The 17,778-nt window shown below is 43.6% G+C and overlaps 1 protein-coding gene across 1 annotated transcript in view; it reads right to left on the bottom strand.

The window, feature by feature from the left end:
• Positions 1 to 17,778, bottom strand: part of LOC126237131 (mediator of RNA polymerase II transcription subunit 12) — a 400,411-nt gene that overhangs the window by 289,252 nt on the left and 93,381 nt on the right. The window contains exons 12-14 of the mRNA XM_049946952.1: positions 4,005 to 4,270; positions 263 to 358; positions 23 to 175 (exon numbers count right to left, since the gene is read on the bottom strand). Of these exons, the coding sequence (XP_049802909.1) occupies positions 23 to 175; positions 263 to 358; positions 4,005 to 4,270 (515 nt within the window). The remainder of the gene's footprint in view (positions 1 to 22; positions 176 to 262; positions 359 to 4,004; positions 4,271 to 17,778) is intronic.

The raw sequence follows: 17,778 nt of genomic DNA, 5'->3' as shown, positions 1-17,778 counted from the left end.
TATATTGAAACACAGATATTACCTGAGGTAGAGGAAAGTGAGTAGTATACAAAAGATGACGAGATTGAGATTCTATACCACCCACATCTGTAGCTTCTGTATGAGTTACGGATGACATAGGTGGAGGCACTACAAGGTGAGGAACTCCATCATCTTTCGGCGAATCTGGTGCATCCTGTAAGTAAATAATTTTAAATCAGTTTTATTAAATTAGCTACTTAAAAGAAGTGATAAAGGCATCATACAAGAATTTAATTATTACCAAAGAATTCTGCTGCTCTTCTTTTATGTGCTGCAACAGCTTATCCAGTTCATCATCTATCTTCCTGTCATCATAATCAGTATTGCGACCGTGGTCCTACAGCAAAAAACTCTTAATAACTATGAGTAATTAAACAATAATAAAATGCAAATACTAAGACTTACTAAAACTTAAAATATCTTCTCTAGCAATGCCTTCAGCCAAGTAATTCGCATCTAAGTTACAGTAATTATTCTACATCAACTAGAAATCCGCCCTGGCTTCGCACTGATAGCACTAAGTACTTATGGCTGCATGACTTGTTTCACATGGTGGTAACTTTATTTACAGGGCACTGTATAGAATTATGATTGAATTTCAGGAAAGAACGTTAGGCAACTGAATATCTCTTTCAAATAACACAACACACACAAGGAAAATTCTCAGGAGGCACAAATGTTGTATGTTCTGTATTTAATTGGTGTTCAAAGTGACATCTCATGACAATGATGGAAGCTGCAGGCTATCGTCCACCTTAAATCGGTCTACATAATAGTAAAAACTGTATTGAAATCCCTACAGTAGTTCCTGGGATTAACCTTCAAGTATAAACCAAAAAACACAGCAGCAGACTATAATTTGTAAAATATCTACCAGAAGAAGATTTGTACAGCCTCTGCTAATAACAGTTTTGTGTGGGTCAATGGCCTAGTGCAAGTCTTTCAATTAGATGTCACTTCATGACTGTACTGAACAACATTGACTTCATCCATGAAGCTGCATAGGCAACACAAAATGTACAAACCCCAAATGGAAAACAACAACAGGTCACACAAATGTCAAGTAGCATCTGAGACTGAGTTGAGTACTAGTGCTACTGCAGGAAGCAGTGAAGATGAAATGGATGCTCTCGATTGCACAGCAAAAACCCGTGATGCGAGTTCTGCCATTCACCACTAGATGGCAATGACATCACGTCCACAGCAGCAGTTAACTATCACCATAATTCAGTTAATTTGTACAAAATATTTACAAATCATAAACACAAGCTTCCTCATAAATCACTCTACATATTAGCAAAAACTATCAAAATTCCTGCAGTAGTTCCTCAGATTTAGCCCAAAAATGCTATGAGGATTTGTAGATGGGTGCACAGATTTTGTAATTGGTGCAAATTATCTAACACAAAAGCATAAGGGAGAAAGTCAAAGAATGGGCATTGTATTTCATACATAAGTAAAAACTGTTTTAGAAGAGGGAATTTCTGTTTTGACAGACTTATCACCTTTACTGACATTAATCCAAATTATCGAAGGTATTACCTTACATGAAATGACATATGACAAGAAGTGATAAAAGAACAGTGCACAACAGAGTCTCAGCCACAAATAAGTTCCTTCTTTATGCCATTATCAACAGAGATTAATGATGAAAATATTGCCAGAGCTTCAGCATCAGATAACAGTGCCTCCTTGGCTGTTGTGGACTGTATCATTGTAGATCAAGATGACAGCAGCAAATAACTTCAAGATGACAGCAGCAGATAACTGGTAAAGTACTGTAATGCATATGTGTAACAGTGTATATGTGAGGCTTCTTTAATGTAATCATAGAATTTGTATTGTAACTTTCATCTGTTTAATCTGATTGTTCATTATTGTAGTATCACTGCATTAGTTGCTTTTAAATTACACTGTACGGTATTTCATAGAACATCACAGTACATCCTGTTTTTGTTTAATCACCATAATAAGCTGGAGGTTATATTTCTAATTATAGCTCCAGAGACATAACTATTTTAGAACAAATTTTTGGAACTCGCCTCAATTAGAACAAATTAGTTAGGTTTCACTGCACTATATAACTTGTAGAAAGAAGTGAACTTGCTATCAGGATACTTAAATTAATTTTTATTTCCTTACGTCTTACATGTTTGTTTAAGTAGAAGCTTTAAAAAAGCAGGCAGGACAGATAACTGTTATGCAACATCAATTTTCAAAATTACACTCCTGGAAATGGAAAAAAGAACACATTGATACCGGTGTGTCAGACCCACCATACTTGCTCCGGACACTGCGAGAGGGCTGTACAAGCAATGATCACACGCACGGCACAGCGGACACACCAGGAACCGCGGTGTTGGCCGTCGAATGGCGCTAGCTGCTCAGCATTTGTGCACCGCCGCCGTCAGTGTCAGCCAGTTTGCCGTGGCATACGGAGCTCCATCGCAGTCTTTAACACTGGTAGCATGCCGCGACAGCGTGGACATGAACCGTATGTGCAGTTGACGGACTTTGAGCGAGGGCGTATAGTGGGCATGCGGGAGGCCGGGTGGACGTACCGCCGAATTGCTCAACACGTGGGGCGTGAGGTCTCCACAGTACATCGATGTTGTCGCCAGTGGTCGGCGGAAGGTGCACGTGCCCGTCGACCTGGGACCGGACCGCAGCGACGCACGGATGCACGCCAAGGCCGTAGGATCCTACGCAGTGCCGTAGGGGACCGCACCGCCACTTCCCAGCAAATTAGGGACACTGTTGCTCCTGGGGTATCGGCGAGGACCATTCGCAACCGTCTCCATGAAGCTGGGCTACGGTCCCGCACACCGTTAGGCCGTCTTCCGCTCACGCCCCAACATCGTGCAGCCCGCCTCCAGTGGTGTCGCAACAGGCGTGAATGGAGGGACGAATGGAGACGTGTCGTCTTCAGCGATGAGAGTCGCTTCTGCCTTGGTGCCAATGATGGTCGTATGCGTGTTTGGCGCCGTGCAGGTGAGCGCCGCAATCAGGACTGCATACGACCGAGGCACACAGGGCCAACACCCGGCATCATGGTGTGGGGAGCGATCTCCTACACTGGCCGTACACCACTGGTGATCGTCGAGGGGACACTGAATAGTGCACGGTACATCCAAACCGTCATCGAACCCATCGTTCTACCATTCCTAGACCGGCAAGGGAACTTGCTGTTCCAACAGGACAATGCACGTCCGCATGTATCCCGTGCCACCCAACGTGCTCTAGAAGGTGTAAGTCAACTACCCTGGCCAGCAAGATCTCCGGATCTGTCCCCCATTGAGCATGTTTGGGACTGGATGAAGCGTCGTCTCACGCGGTCTGCACGTCCAGCACGAACGCTGGTCCAACTGAGGCGCCAGGTGGAAATGGCATGGCAAGCCATTCCACAGGACTACATCCAGCATCTCTACGATCGTCTCCATGGGAGAATAGCAGCCTGCATTGCTGCGAAAGGTGGATGTACACTGTACTAGTGCCGACATTGTGCATGCTCTGTTGCCTGTGTCTATGTGCCTGTGGTTCTGTCAGTGTGATCATGTGATGTATCTGACCCCAGGAATGTGCCAATAAAGTTTCCCCTTCCTGGGACAATGAATTCACGGTGTTCTTATTTCAATTTCCAGGAGTGTATATACTAAACACAACAAAGAAATTATATAGAACACTAACAACTGACTTGGCATTTGACCCCACATTTTTATTTGTATGACATCACCCCAACACACACACACACACACACACACACACACACACACACACACACACACACCTTGGGAATCAAGTCTAAAACCAGTATGTGTAATTTAAGGATGTATAAAACCAAGTATTTGCATGTAGAACAAAGTGCATGGATTCTACTTTTGATGATGCTTCAAAATCCACTGTCCAGGAAGCCTGCAATTATTTCATTTAGGAACTTATTTTCTACAAAATAATGGCTAGGTATCAACACTACCATTACTCACAGGTGGGGCATATGTAGAGCTTTCATCATCTTGAAGCATTGAATTTGGATGTCCTGTACGACCATCTGCTGGAGTGGCTGGTTTGTTGCTTGTAGGATGTGGAGTACCAGGAGGGTGAGTGCCTGGACCACTAGTATTCAGGTCACCACGAGAAATCAGTGTGCACAGGTATACATCATGTGAGAAGATATCATGCCTGATCAATTCAGCAAAGAGATGCACAAGATTTGTGAACATTGCACGATTTTGAGTTGATGGGTTGTCATCTGTGAAATTTTTTTCAAATATCAGACACTCACTCACTTGTTAGTACAAAATATGTTTGTGTTAAGCCAAAAATATTGAACATTAATGCACACATCATAATAACAGGCTACTGTCTATTATCAGTATTCTCAAATGTTCAAGGTTAATATTTTGTCACTTTGCCTTTTGTGTACTTGAATAAAATTAATGGCTAGCCAAAATGAACAGACAGTATTATGTTTTTTATCTAACACAAAAATATTGAACAAATGAATAAACACTTAAGAATGAATAACATGTTTAAAGAACTGTCCACATTAAACCCATTAACCACCAATACTACCTGTATTTTAGCAGTTACCATCCCCTTCTGCACCAAACCTACTCCACAAACAGATTTTCCATGCCATATCTTGGCACACCTCCCCAATGAAGCATGGACCTTGCCGTTGGTGTGGAGGCTGGCATGCCTCAGCGATACAGATAGCTGTACTGTAGGTGCAACCACAATGGAGGGGTATCTGTTGAGAGGCCAGACAAATGTGTGGTTCCTGAAGAGGGGCAGCAGCCCTTTCAGTAGTTGCAGGGGCAAGTCTGGATGACTGACTGATCTGGCCTTGTAACACTAACTAAAACGGCCTTGCTGTGCTGGTACTGCGAACGGCTGAAAGCAAGGGGAAACTACAGCCATAATTTTTCCTGAGGGCGTGCAGCTTTACTGTATGGATAAATGATGACGGCGTCCTCTTGGGTAAAATATTCCAGAGGTAAAATAGTCCCCCATTCAGGTCTTCGGGCAGGAACTACTCAGTACGTTGTTACTAGGAGGAAGAAAACTGGCGTTCTACAGATCAGAGCGTGGAATTTCAGATCTCTTAATCGGGCAGGTAGGTTAGAAAATTTAAAAAGGGAAATGGATAGGTTAAAGTGAGATATAGCGGGAATTAGTGAAGTTTGGTGGCAGAAGCAACATGACTTTTGGTCAGGTGGATACAGGTTATAAATACAAAATCAAATAGGGGTAATGCAGGAGTAGGTTTTTTACTAACAAAAAAGGGGGGGGGGGGGTGCAGGCAAGCTACTACAAACAGCATGGTGAACGCATTATTGTGACCAAGATAGACACGAAGCCCATGCCTACCACAGTAGTACAAGTTTATATGCCAACTAGCTCTGCAGATGACAAACAGATTGATGACATGTATGATGAGATAAAAGAAATTACTCAGACAGTGAAGGGAGAAGAAAATTTAATAGTCATGGGTGACTTGAATTCGACAGTAGGAAAAGCAAGAGAAGGAAACGTAGTAGGTGAATATGGATTGGGGGGGTAAGAAATGAAAGAGGAAGCCGCCTGGTAGAATTTTGCACAGAGCATAACTTAATCATAGCTAACACTTGGTTCAAGAATCTTGAAAGACGTTTGTATACATGGAAGAGACCTGGAGATACTGGAAGGTTTCAGATAGATTATATAATGGTAAGACAGAGATTTAGGAACCAGGCTTTAAAATGTAAGACATTTCCAGGGGCACATGTGGACTCTGACCACAATCTATTGGTTATGAACTGTAGATTAAAACTGAAGAAACTGCAAAAAGGTGGGAATTTAAGGAGATGGGACCAGGATAAACTGAATGAACCAGAGGTTGTAAAGAGTTTCCGGGAAGGCACACGGGAACAATTGACAGGAATGGGGGAAAGAAATACAATAGAAGAAGAATGAGTAGCTTTGAGAGATGAAATAGTGAACGCAGCAGAGGATCAAGTGGGTAAAAAGACGAGGGCTAGTAGAAATCCTTGGGTAACAGACGAGATATTGAATTTAATTGATGAAAGGAGAAAATACAAAAATGCAGTAAATGAAGCAGGCAAAAAGGAATACAAACGTCTCAAAAATGAAATCGACAGGAAGTGCACAAGGGCTAAGCAGGGATGGCTAGAGGACAAACGTATGGATGTAAAGGTGTATATCACTAGGGGCAAGATAGTTACTGCCTACAGGAAAATTAAAGAGACCTATGGAGAAAAGGGAATATCAATGAATATCAAGAGCTCAGGTGGAAAACCAGTTCTAAGCAGAGAAGGGAAAGGAGAAAGGTGGAAGGAGTATATAGACGGTCTATACAAGGGCGATGTACTTGAGGGCAGTATTATGAAAATGGAACAGGATGTAGATGAAATGGGAGATAAGATATTGCATGAAGAATTTGACAGGACACTAAAAGACCTAAGTCAAAACAAGTCCCCGGGAGTAGACAACATTCCGTTAGAACTGCTGATAGCCTTGGGAGAGCCAGCCCTGACAAAACTCTACCATCTGGTGAGCAAGACGTATGAGACAGGCGAAATACCCTCAGACTTCAAGAAGAATATAATAATTCCAATCTCAAAGAAATCAGGTGTTGTCAGATGTGAAAATTAACGAACTATCAATTTAATAAGTCAAGGCTACAAAATACTAACATGAATTCTTTACAGACGAATGGAAAAACTGGTAGAAGCTGACCTCGGGGAAGATTAGGTTGGATTCTGTACAAATATTGGAACATGTGGGGCAATACTGACCCTATGACTTACCTTAGAAGATAGATTAAAGAAAGTAAAATCTACATTTCTAGCATTTGTAGACTTAGAAAAAGCTTTTGACAGTGTTGACAGGAATACTCTTTTTCCAATTCTGAAGGTGGCAGGGGTAAAATACAGGGAGCGAAAGGCTATTTACCACTTGTATAGAAACCAGAGGGACGTTATAAGAGTTGAGGGGCATGAAAGGGAAGCAGTGGCTGAGATGGGAGTGAGACAGGATTGTAGCCTCTCCCCAATGTTATTCAATCTGTACATTGAGCTAGCAGTAAAAAAAAAGCAAAGAAAAAGTTGGAGTAGAAATTAAACATCAGGGAGAAGAAGTAAAAATTTTGAGATTTGCTGATGACATTGTAATTCTGTCAGAGACAGCAACCGACCTGGAAGAGCAGCTGAACAGAATGGACAGTGTCTTGAAAGGAGGATATAAGATGAACATCAACAAAAGCAAAACGAGGATAATGGAATGTAGTCGAATTACATCGGGTGATGCTGAGGGAATTAGATTAGGAAATGAGACACTTAAAGTAGTAAAGGAGTTTTGCTATTTGGGGAGCAAAATAACTGATGATGGTCGAAGTAGAGAGGATATAAAATGTAGACTGGCAATGGCAAGGAAAGTGTTTCTGAAGAAGAGAAATTTGTTAACATCGAGTATAGATTTAAGTGTCAGGAAGCCGTTTCTGAAAGTATTTGTATTGGAGTGTAGCCATTTATGAAAGTGAAACATGGATGATAAATTGTTTAGACAAGAAGAGAATAGAAGCTTTCGAAACGTGTTGCTACAAAAGAATGCTGACAATCAGATGGGTAGATCATGTAATTAATGAGGAGGTACTGAACAAAATTGGAGAGAAGAGAAATTTGTGGCACAACTTGACTAGAAGTAGGGATCGATTGGTAGGACTTGTTGTGATGCATCAAGGGATCGCCAATTTAGTATTGAAGGGCAGTGTGGAGGGTAAAAATCATAGAGGGAGACCAAGAGATGAATACACTAAGCAGATTCAGAAGGATGTAGGTTGCAGTAGGTACCGGGAGATGATGAAGCTTGCACAGGATAGAGTAGCATGGAGAGCTGCATCAACTCTGGACTGAAGACTGCAACAACAACAACAACAACAATCTTCACACACTCCCAGTCCTCCTGCCTACCCAAAGAATCAGCTACAATGGAGCAAACACCCCCCCCCCCTCTCCCCTTTATCACCAAATACCACTCTGGACTCGAACAACTGAACCATTTCTTTCATCAGGGCTTTGATTATCTCTCATCATACCCTGAAATCAGTGACATCCTAGCAGAGGCTGTGCCATATGTGAAAGCAGCCATGTCATATACCAACTCTGCTGCAAACGCTGCACAGCTATTCATGTTGGTAAGACTACCAAACAGCTGTACAAAGTTGACTACGCGGTGGTACAACATGCAGCAGAGCAAAACATGTTCAGTTTCAATGGCTGCTTCACATGCCAAGCCATCTGCATCCCTCCCTCAAATACCAGATGCTCTGAACTACACAGACAAGAGTTACCTTGCAACACATTCTTCGCTCCCATAATCATCCTGGCATCAATCTCTCCTAACCCATAGCCCCACACCCTCCACTTAACAGTTTCCCCTTCCTCCATCCTGTCGCCCCCTCCCAATTCACGTACCCACATCATCTTCAGCAAGCACCACTCCCCACCAACTCCAATACCCGTACATAACATGCCTAGCTCATGCACCTGCCAAACCTTCCTTCCTTGTTCCTAGCTGTAAAATTGGCTGCTTCCCTCCCTGCCACTACCCATGCACACCAATCCCTTCCCCCAGCTTCCTGCCTCTCTCTCACCCTCTACTCAGCACACTCGCCACGACATCTATCCCAACCTAGTCCACTTGCTGAAATGGAGCACTGACAATTTGTGTCCAGCCAGTGCCGTTTAGGTGTGTGTGTGTGTGTGTGTGTGTGTGTGTGTGTGTGTGTGTGTGTGTGTGTGTGTAGGCAGGGGGGTGGGGCTATTGGCGTGGGCACACACTCCTTGAAAAGACATTACACTGAAAGCGAGCATCGTTGAAAAAGGATTACTCTGAAAGCGAGCAAGTTTCCTTTCTTTCCGTGTGTGTGTGCACCTGTCGATGAGTTGATGCTTCTACTTTCTGGTGAATGGTATCCTTTACTCCTAAAGTATTTACAAATTTTATTTCACACACATCTACATTTATACTTTGCAAGACTCATTAATGGTTGTAGTGCATGGTACTTCAGCCAACTCTGTCATTTGTTCCCTTTCTGTTCAAACTATCAGTACGCCTCAGCAAGAGTGGAAATTTTTCATTTTCTATCATCATAGACAATGCAGGATAAATGTAGGATGAAGAACTACGCTGCTTGATGCTTCTTCAACAATATTTCATATTAAAAATATTCAGGGAGCTCAATAACAAGTCCCTAATATAGGTCTGCAGAACATTTTATGAAAGGGAAAGTCGTTACTCACCGTATAGCGGAGATGCTGAGTTGTAGATAGGCACAACAAGAAGACTGTCACAAATAAGCTTTCAGCCAGTAAGGCCTTCATCAACAATAGACAACAAACAAACACACACACACACACACACACACACACACACACACACACACACACGTATACACACGCTCACGCAAGCACAACTCGCACACACGACTACAGTCTCTGGCAACTGAAGCCACACTGCAAGCAGCAGCACAAGTGCATGATGGGAGTGGTGACGGGTTGGGGGTACGGAGGAGGATGGGGTGGGGAAGGCTAAAAATGGCTCTGAGCACTATGGGACTTAATATCTATGGTCATCAGTCCCCTAGAACTTAGAACTACTTAAACCTAACTAACCTAAGGACATCACACACATCCATGCCCGAGGCAGGATTCGAACCTGCGACCGTAGCAGTCGCGCGGCTCCGGACTGAGCGCCTAGAACCGCTAGACCACCGCGGCCGGCGGGGTGGGGAAGGAGAGGGAGAGGGATGCTAGGATAGGGGTAGGGGACAGTGAAATGCTGCTGGGGAGCCTGCAGAGATGAGGTGGAGAGAGGTTAGGGTAGGTGTGTGCAGTCGGTAGGTTAGATGGGGGGCAGTGGAAAGGTAGCGGAAAAGGTGAGAAGTAAAAAGACTGCGTGTGATGGTGGAATGAGGGCTGTGTAGTGCTGGGATGGAACAGGGAAGGGGCTGGATGGGTGAGGAAAACGACTAACAAAGGTTGAGGCCAGGAGGGTTACGGGAACCTAGGATATACTACAGGGAAAGTTCCCATGCGCAACTCAGAAAAGCTGGTGTCGATGGGAAGGATCCATATGGCACAGGCTGTGAAGCAGTCATTAAAATAATGGATGTCATGTTGGACAGCGTGCTCAGCAACAGGGTGGTCCACTTGTTTCTTGGCCACATTTGTCGGGGGCCATTCACGTGGACAGACAGCTTGTTGGTTGTCACGCCCACATAGAATGCAGCACAGTGGTTGCAGCTTGGATTGTAAATCACATGACTGGCTATCCCATCAAAGGCAGGACTACTTGTGAAACCAGTCGAAGTCTAAAAATGTCCATACTGTGGCCTCACAGTTATCTATGGCATTTTTAACTACATCAGATATTTCAATTCATGCAGTGTTTGTATCACAGCGTTTATGAAAACAGGACTGATATTTCTCACATAGGTTGAATATGTATACAACCATCTGAGCATGAACAGTATCTTCTAAGGATTTTGATACCATGGGTAATATGCTGATGACTGGTAATCACAGGGCGACTGTGCAATTATTATTATTTCTTGTTCTGTCTGTTGTGATGTATTCTTAGTGGAAAATGCCAGTGATGGATATGAGGCATTGGATTTCTGCCACATAATAGGCTCATTGCAGCTAGGGATTCACTGATGCTAAAAAAAAATTCAATGGCTGTTAGCTAAGATCCAAAAACGTTTTTCTTTCAGACATGCAAACTACAGAACTTCTTCCACAACATATGGAATGACAAGTGCCTGATACTGGCAGTGTGTACTTATTTTGCCTGTTTTGTGTCTTTCTATATTCTTCATGGGGTCATGGTGTTAGTTTTGACATGAGACATCATCTTCACTGTTCTGCATTTAACATAGTTCAGTAGTCAGCAATGGACTGGAGCTCTTCTCAGCCAGACTGTATGTATAGGGACAGATTTGCAATAGACAGCTGTGAGCAATCAGTATGTTCATGAACTCTTGCCATATATTGTAGGCTCCTTGGTTATTTGGTAACACTGAAGTCCTGCATAGTCAACTAGTAAAGCATCACAATCCAAACATTTAATGTTCCATGTTACTTGGTGCAGTTTGACCTCTGAGCACAGCAAGTAATATAACACAAATATAACATCATGTGCTAAAAGTCAGAGTGCCAAAGTCTGACTAATATCTCTTACTTAGTCAACCCTTCCCAACAAGGTTATACAAATAAAGTGTGACTGTGTCCCATTCTTTAGCCATTAGCATATTAGTTAAACTGAATGCCATGTAACATTTAGTTTTAACACTGAATATATTTAAAGTGACACTACAACAATAACAAAACAAGAAAGAATCACAAAGAAAGTTAAATTCCAAAACTGAAAACCAACTGTTCAGGAGTAACATCATTAAATGAACATGATTGCATGATTTTTACAGTGTCAGTGAGAAAAAGAGCCTCATACAATGCACACAGTTTATCTGGTACTTACCAAGGAACAATGTCTTAGAGTAAGCTTCTTGCCTGATATACAAATGAAGAACTACAGAAAATACAGTATTTTTTTATATTTCCTAATTACATCAGCATTTCATCTTGCAAGCAAATCTCTGCCATTCTGGCCTGAGATGGGCCAACCAGGACCAACAGACCACCATGTCATCAGCCAATGTCAATATTTGGATGCAGTATGGAGGCCATGTGGTTAGTAGTTCCCCTGACCACTGTTGGCTTTGCAGGTCTTGGAGCTGCTACTTCTCATTCCAGTAGCTCCTCGATTGGCACCATGAGGCTGACCACATCCCAGTCTTCCCACCAAGGAAAAAACCCTGGCAGAACCGAGAACTGAACATAGTTCTCCGCATGGCAGCCTGCCATCCTGAACACTCAGCTACAGAGGTGGAATAATCATCCTGGCTGCCCAGTTATTTCTATTCTCAGATATCCTCCACCTATGCATTTCTATCATGACCTCCAACACCTTCAATTTATCTACAAACTCCTTTCTTTTATCCATAAAACTAACTGCTTTTTTATTATATAAAAACTGATGTCCACTTGAAGACCCACACTCATTAAGCTTCTGTAGTAAATGGCAACAGATCCAGAGCAGTGTGACTCTTTAATCTACATATTACACAATAATTTACACATTGCATATGATGAAAGGTTGTTGATACAATGACACTAGACTTCAAATAATAATGTGGTAAGATAAAGCTATTATCAGCTTGAAGACTATTTTGAACACCAAACTGCTTTTGTAGGCAAGTGGACTTAGTGGAGGTAGTACGTTCTCGCTTTCCTCTGATCTCTGCACAGATTTTCCCCATCACTTTAGAGCGACCTAATGTTTAACAAGAACTCAGAACCACTGTGCAACTTGGTATGTTCACTTTAAATTATCACTGCCAGATGTGAAAGAAATGATGTCACGGGCAAAAAAGCCAGGATCTGTTGAGGATTGACCCACAGACATTTGGGTTTGTAGTGTAACAGGTCACCCTTCTCCTCCCTCTTGAACCAAAGAGTCACAAAATACAGAGGAATTAATTATAAAAGTGACTTCATAAGTTTTTAATAACAGTAAACACTACTGACAATTAGTATGTGAAATTTCAGGCAGTAAATGGAGGTTATCTGCGGTTAAGAATACTTTGGTTTCATCTACTAGCAATGGAAGCTTGTTCTGCAGCACAGCAGGCCTCATAATGCAAACAAATTTGGTTAATATGTTGCTGACATCTTCAGTCCAAGCACTGATTTCATGCAGTTCTCCACACTAGCCTTCACTTTCACAAGCCTCTTCATCACTGCATAACCACATCCATTTGAACCTTTTTACCACAGTCAAGTCTTGGTCTCTCTCTCTCTCTCTCTCTCTCTCTCTCTCTCTCTCTCTCTACATTCATTTGAACCTTTTTAGCACAGTCAAGTCTTGGTCTCTCTCTCTCTCTACATTTTCATCCAACACACTTACCTCCATCACTAAACTAATGATTCCTTGATGCCTCCGGATGTGTGCTATCAATGGTTCCCTTATTTAATCAAGTTGTGCCATAAATTTCTCTTTTCCTCAGTCTGATTCAGTACCTCACTAGTTACCCAATATACCAATCTAATCTTCACCATTCTCCTGTTGAAGCACATTTCAAAAGCATCTACCTTCTTCTTGTCTGAACCATTAATCATTTATGTTTCACTTCCACGAGGGGTTAAAATGCAGACAAATACCTTCAGAAAAGACTTCCTGACATTTAAATTTATATTTGATATTAGTAGATTTCTCTTTTTTCAAACTGCTCTTCTTGCTCCTGCCAGTCTGCACTTCACATCCTCTCTACTTCAGCCATTGTAAGTTATTTTGCTGCCAAAATAACAAAACCATCTAATACTTTCAGTGTCTCACTTCTTGACTAATTTCAACAGCCTCAACTCATTTAATCTGAATACATGTTATTGCTCTTGCTTTACTTTTGTGGAGGTTCACTTTGCAACTGTGGTGTCACCGCCAGACACCACACTTGCTAGGTGGTAGCTTAAATCGGCCGCAGTCCATTAGTACATGTCGGACCCGCGTGTCGCCACTGTCAGGATCGCAGACCGAGCGCCACCACAAGGCAGGTCTCGAGAGACGTACTAGCACTCGCCCCAGTTGTACGGACGACATTGCTAGCGACTACACGTACGAAGCCTTTCTCTCATTTGCCGAGAGACAGTTAGAATAGCCTTCAGCTAAGTCCATGGCTACGACCTAGCAAGGCGCCATCTGGAGAGAGTCTCACTTGTATTATCAAGAGCGATGTACCACAGAAGTGAATAAAAGTTAAGTATACGAGAAGCTCCGTTCTTTTCTTTATAGCATTCATAGAGTATCCTGTTTCAGACTTAACACAAGACGGCGTGAGTTGACGCGTGCCCTTTTGGCTACTTCAGTGTGGCGTAGCTAGCTTGTTACGCCACTACATTGGCGACGAGTGTAAACGTGTTCTTTCTACTTTGCTCTAATTTGCTTGTGTCATGGCTTCGCCACATTCTCCAGATGTACTGTCCGAATTTTATCGCTTGCAGAATCAGCAGACGCAGGCGTTATTGGATGCCCTTGGACAGCTCGTCCAGGGTCAACGTGCGCTGCAAACCGTTGCGGCGGCCGCCGCTTCATCGCTACCGCAGCCACAACACGCAGTTGCACCACCGTTTCGTCCGTATAAAGTGGACGAGGAGTCATGGACGGAATGGTCGCGACAATTTGGATTTCATCTCGCCACCTACAGAATTCAAGGTAATGAGCGGCAGCCGTTTTTGCTTTCGTGTGTAGGTGTGTCCACCTACCGTGTGATAGTGAAATTGTTTCCCCGATGCGACGTATCAACTCTGTCATACGAAGAAATTTTGTCTGCTTTAGATGCCTATTTCAAGGAAACAGTAAATGTCGTTGCAAAAAGGTATGCGTTCTTTCGTACAAAACGTACGGCCGGTCAGACTAATAGGGAGTGGGTTGCAACTTTGCAAGGACTTACTAGGGATTGTGCATTTGAATGTGACTGTGGACTCCCTTATTCAGATACTATGGTGCGTGATGCAATAGCACAGAACGTTTCTGATGTTTGCATACGGGAACAGATTTTGAAACTAGTTAATCCCTCCCTTCAACAAGTGATAGACATATTGGATAGGCAAGACACACTTGACTTTGCTCAGGAATCATTTGCAACTTCGCCAGCCGTGTGTCACATTAACCGGCCCGCCGGGCCCGCTGCACGGAACGCTAACCTGCCCTCGCGCACGTCCGCACCGCCACGTGTCCCGCGCAAGCAAGCAAATGCAGTGAAATCATGCCCGCGGTGTGCAACTAGACATTCGCGTGACAATTGCCCGTCACGCCAAGCTATTTGCTTTTACTGTCATAAGACAGGACATGTTCAAAGTGTTTGCCAGAAAAAGCTCAGATCAGACAATCACAACCATTCCAGGCCCTTTGCTTCGCGCCGGAATCGAATCAAGGACACACAGGCTCGGGAACCTTCGCCCATGGACATTCATGTAGTTAGTGCCACTCCGCCCAGTGTTCCTCTCGCTAACAGTGACTGTGTTCGTCCCACAAAAAGTGTGCGTCGACGTCGACGCAAATCCCGTCACGTCGCACGTGATTCTGTACCAGTGTCTGTTCACGTTGCACAAAACAGTCGCTCTTGTCGTCAGCAGGACAATAAACTTTTTGTAGATTTGGACTTTGCCGGACAAGTGATACCGTTCCAGCTCGATACCGGAGCTGCAGTTTCATTGATCAATCACGACACGTACAAACAACTGGGCAAACCTCCGTTGCGTGCCGCAAATGTTAAGTTAAATAGTTATTCCGGACAAGCTATCCCTGTATTAGGACAGTGCACTCTTCTTGCCACATACAAGGGACAAACAAAATTTGTGTCTTTTTACATTCTTCGTTCTTCTTCTGCAGTGAACTTGTTTGGTTTAGATTTATTTCAGTTGTTTAACTTGTCAATCGTAAATCAGGTCCTATCAGTGAACGAGACTGTGCCTTCCACCAGTGTTTCTAGTCTATGTGAAGAATTTGCAGACATTTTTGCACCGGGCCTTGGTTGCGCTAAGAACTATGAAGCTCATTTGGAACTAAAAGTGAACGCGCAACCGAAATTTTTCAGAGCGCGCAATGTTCCCCACGCATTGCGTGATGAGGTCGCCAGAACATTAAACGATTTAGAATCACAAGGTGTCATTGAACGTGTGCAGGCTTCTCTCTGGGCCTCACCCTTAGTTATTTTGAAAAAACCTTCCGGAAACTTGAGACTTTGCATGGACTTCAAGGCAACTGTGAATCCACAACTTGTGACTGCTACTTTTCCTTTGCCCCACCCGGAATATCTTTTTGACAAACTGTGCCCGGGATCGTATTTTTCAAAGTTGGACCTAGCAGATGCGTACTTGCAAATACCTGTGGACGAAGAATCCCAGCGCGTCTTGGTGGTTAACACGCATCTTGGGTTGTATCGCTTCAAAAGACTGCCGTTCGGAAGCGCTTCCGCCCCTGCATTGTTTCAGCAATATTTACAAACTGTTTGTGTGTCGGTCCCTACTGCTGCAAACTATCTGGACGATATTGTGATCTCCGGAAAGACGGCTGCAGAACATTTACAAAATCTCCGAACGTTATTTCAGGTCTTGCGACACAATGGTCTTCGCTTGAGGAAGGACAAATGTGTGTTTTTTGCTCGTGACTTACCATATTTGGGACATGTAATCAATGCCCAAGGCATACATCCGAGTCCAGAGCACCTCCGTGCCATACAGGACTTGCCTTCGCCACAGAATGTGAAGCAGCTACAGAGTGTCCTGGGTAAAATAAATTATTATCATCGCTTTCTGCGCAATGCCTCTTCCATTTCAGCTCCGCTTCATCGCTTATGCCGTAAAGGTGTTCCGTTCGTCTGGACGGCGGAATGCGAACGCGCCTTTCGCCAGTTGAAATCGGCTTTGCTTTCAAATACTTGCCTTACGCCATTCGATCCCCAGAAACCCCTTTTGTTGATGGTAGATGCGTCGGATTTCGGGATCGGTGCTGTGCTTGCGCACAAAGATGGTTCGCATGATCGCCCTATTGCCTTTGCGTCCAAATTGCTCTCGTCAGCGCAACGGAATTATTCACAAATAGAGAAAGAAGCTTTGGCTCTCGTGTTTGGTGTTACGAAGTTTCACGATTTCTTGTATGGTCGTCACTTTACCATCATCACAGACCACAAACCTTTGACATCGCTTTTTCATCCGCACAAGCCTGTACCTCCACGTACAGCGCAGAAGTTCATTCGCTGGTCTATTTTTCTCTTGCAGTACCGCTACGATATCTTGTATCGGTCCACTGCTAAGCACGGCAACGCTGATGCATTGTCCCGTTTGCCTGTTGCTGAGGATAAAGCATTTGATTCTTCCGAACTTGCTTGCATGTTCATTGATTCGGAAACCGATGACGTGGTCGAATCGTTTCCGATTGATTTTCGTCGTGTAGCTACAGCCACAGCTGCTGACCCTGTCCTTGCTACTGTTTTGCGTTTTGTTGCTACGCAATGGCCCTTGTCGAAGTCATGGATCGAGGATCCGTTGGTTCGCCGATTTTTTGCTCACAAGGAGAGACTTTTTGTACGACGTGGTGTTTTGTTGTTGCGTTCTGATAATGATCAGTCCAGAGTAGTGGTCCCGCGTTTATTACAGTCCTCTGTCTTACGGCTCCTTCACCAAGGACATTGGGGTATAGTGCGCACGAAACAACTTGCTCGTCAGCACTGTACTTGGTTCGGAATCGATGCTGCGATTACGAATATGTGCTCATCTTGCATGGCGTGTGCCGAACAACAATCCGCACCGCCGCGGAACTTCTTTGCATGGCCAAAAGCCACTTCCCCTTGGCAACGCTTGCACATAGATTTTACTGGTCCATTCTGGAATGCTCGATGGTTGGTTGTGGTCGATTCTTTCAGTACTTTTCCTTTTGTTGTCCGGATGTCTTCCACGACGTCTTCTGCCACCATCCAAGCGTTATCTGCTATTTTTTGCATTGAAGGTCTTCCGCAGACTATTGTTTCCGACAATGGCCCACAATTCATGTCCGCAGAATTTCAGTCATTCTGCAAGGCCAATGGTATTCAACATCTGACATCCGCGCCGTTTTTGCCTCAGTCAAACGGTGCCGCTGAAC

This window comes from Schistocerca nitens, chromosome 2, assembly GCF_023898315.1.
Source record: "Schistocerca nitens isolate TAMUIC-IGC-003100 chromosome 2, iqSchNite1.1, whole genome shotgun sequence".
Classification (NCBI taxonomy): Eukaryota; Metazoa; Arthropoda; class Insecta; order Orthoptera; family Acrididae; genus Schistocerca; species Schistocerca nitens.
This window is presented reverse-complemented; position numbering and strand designations above follow the sequence as displayed.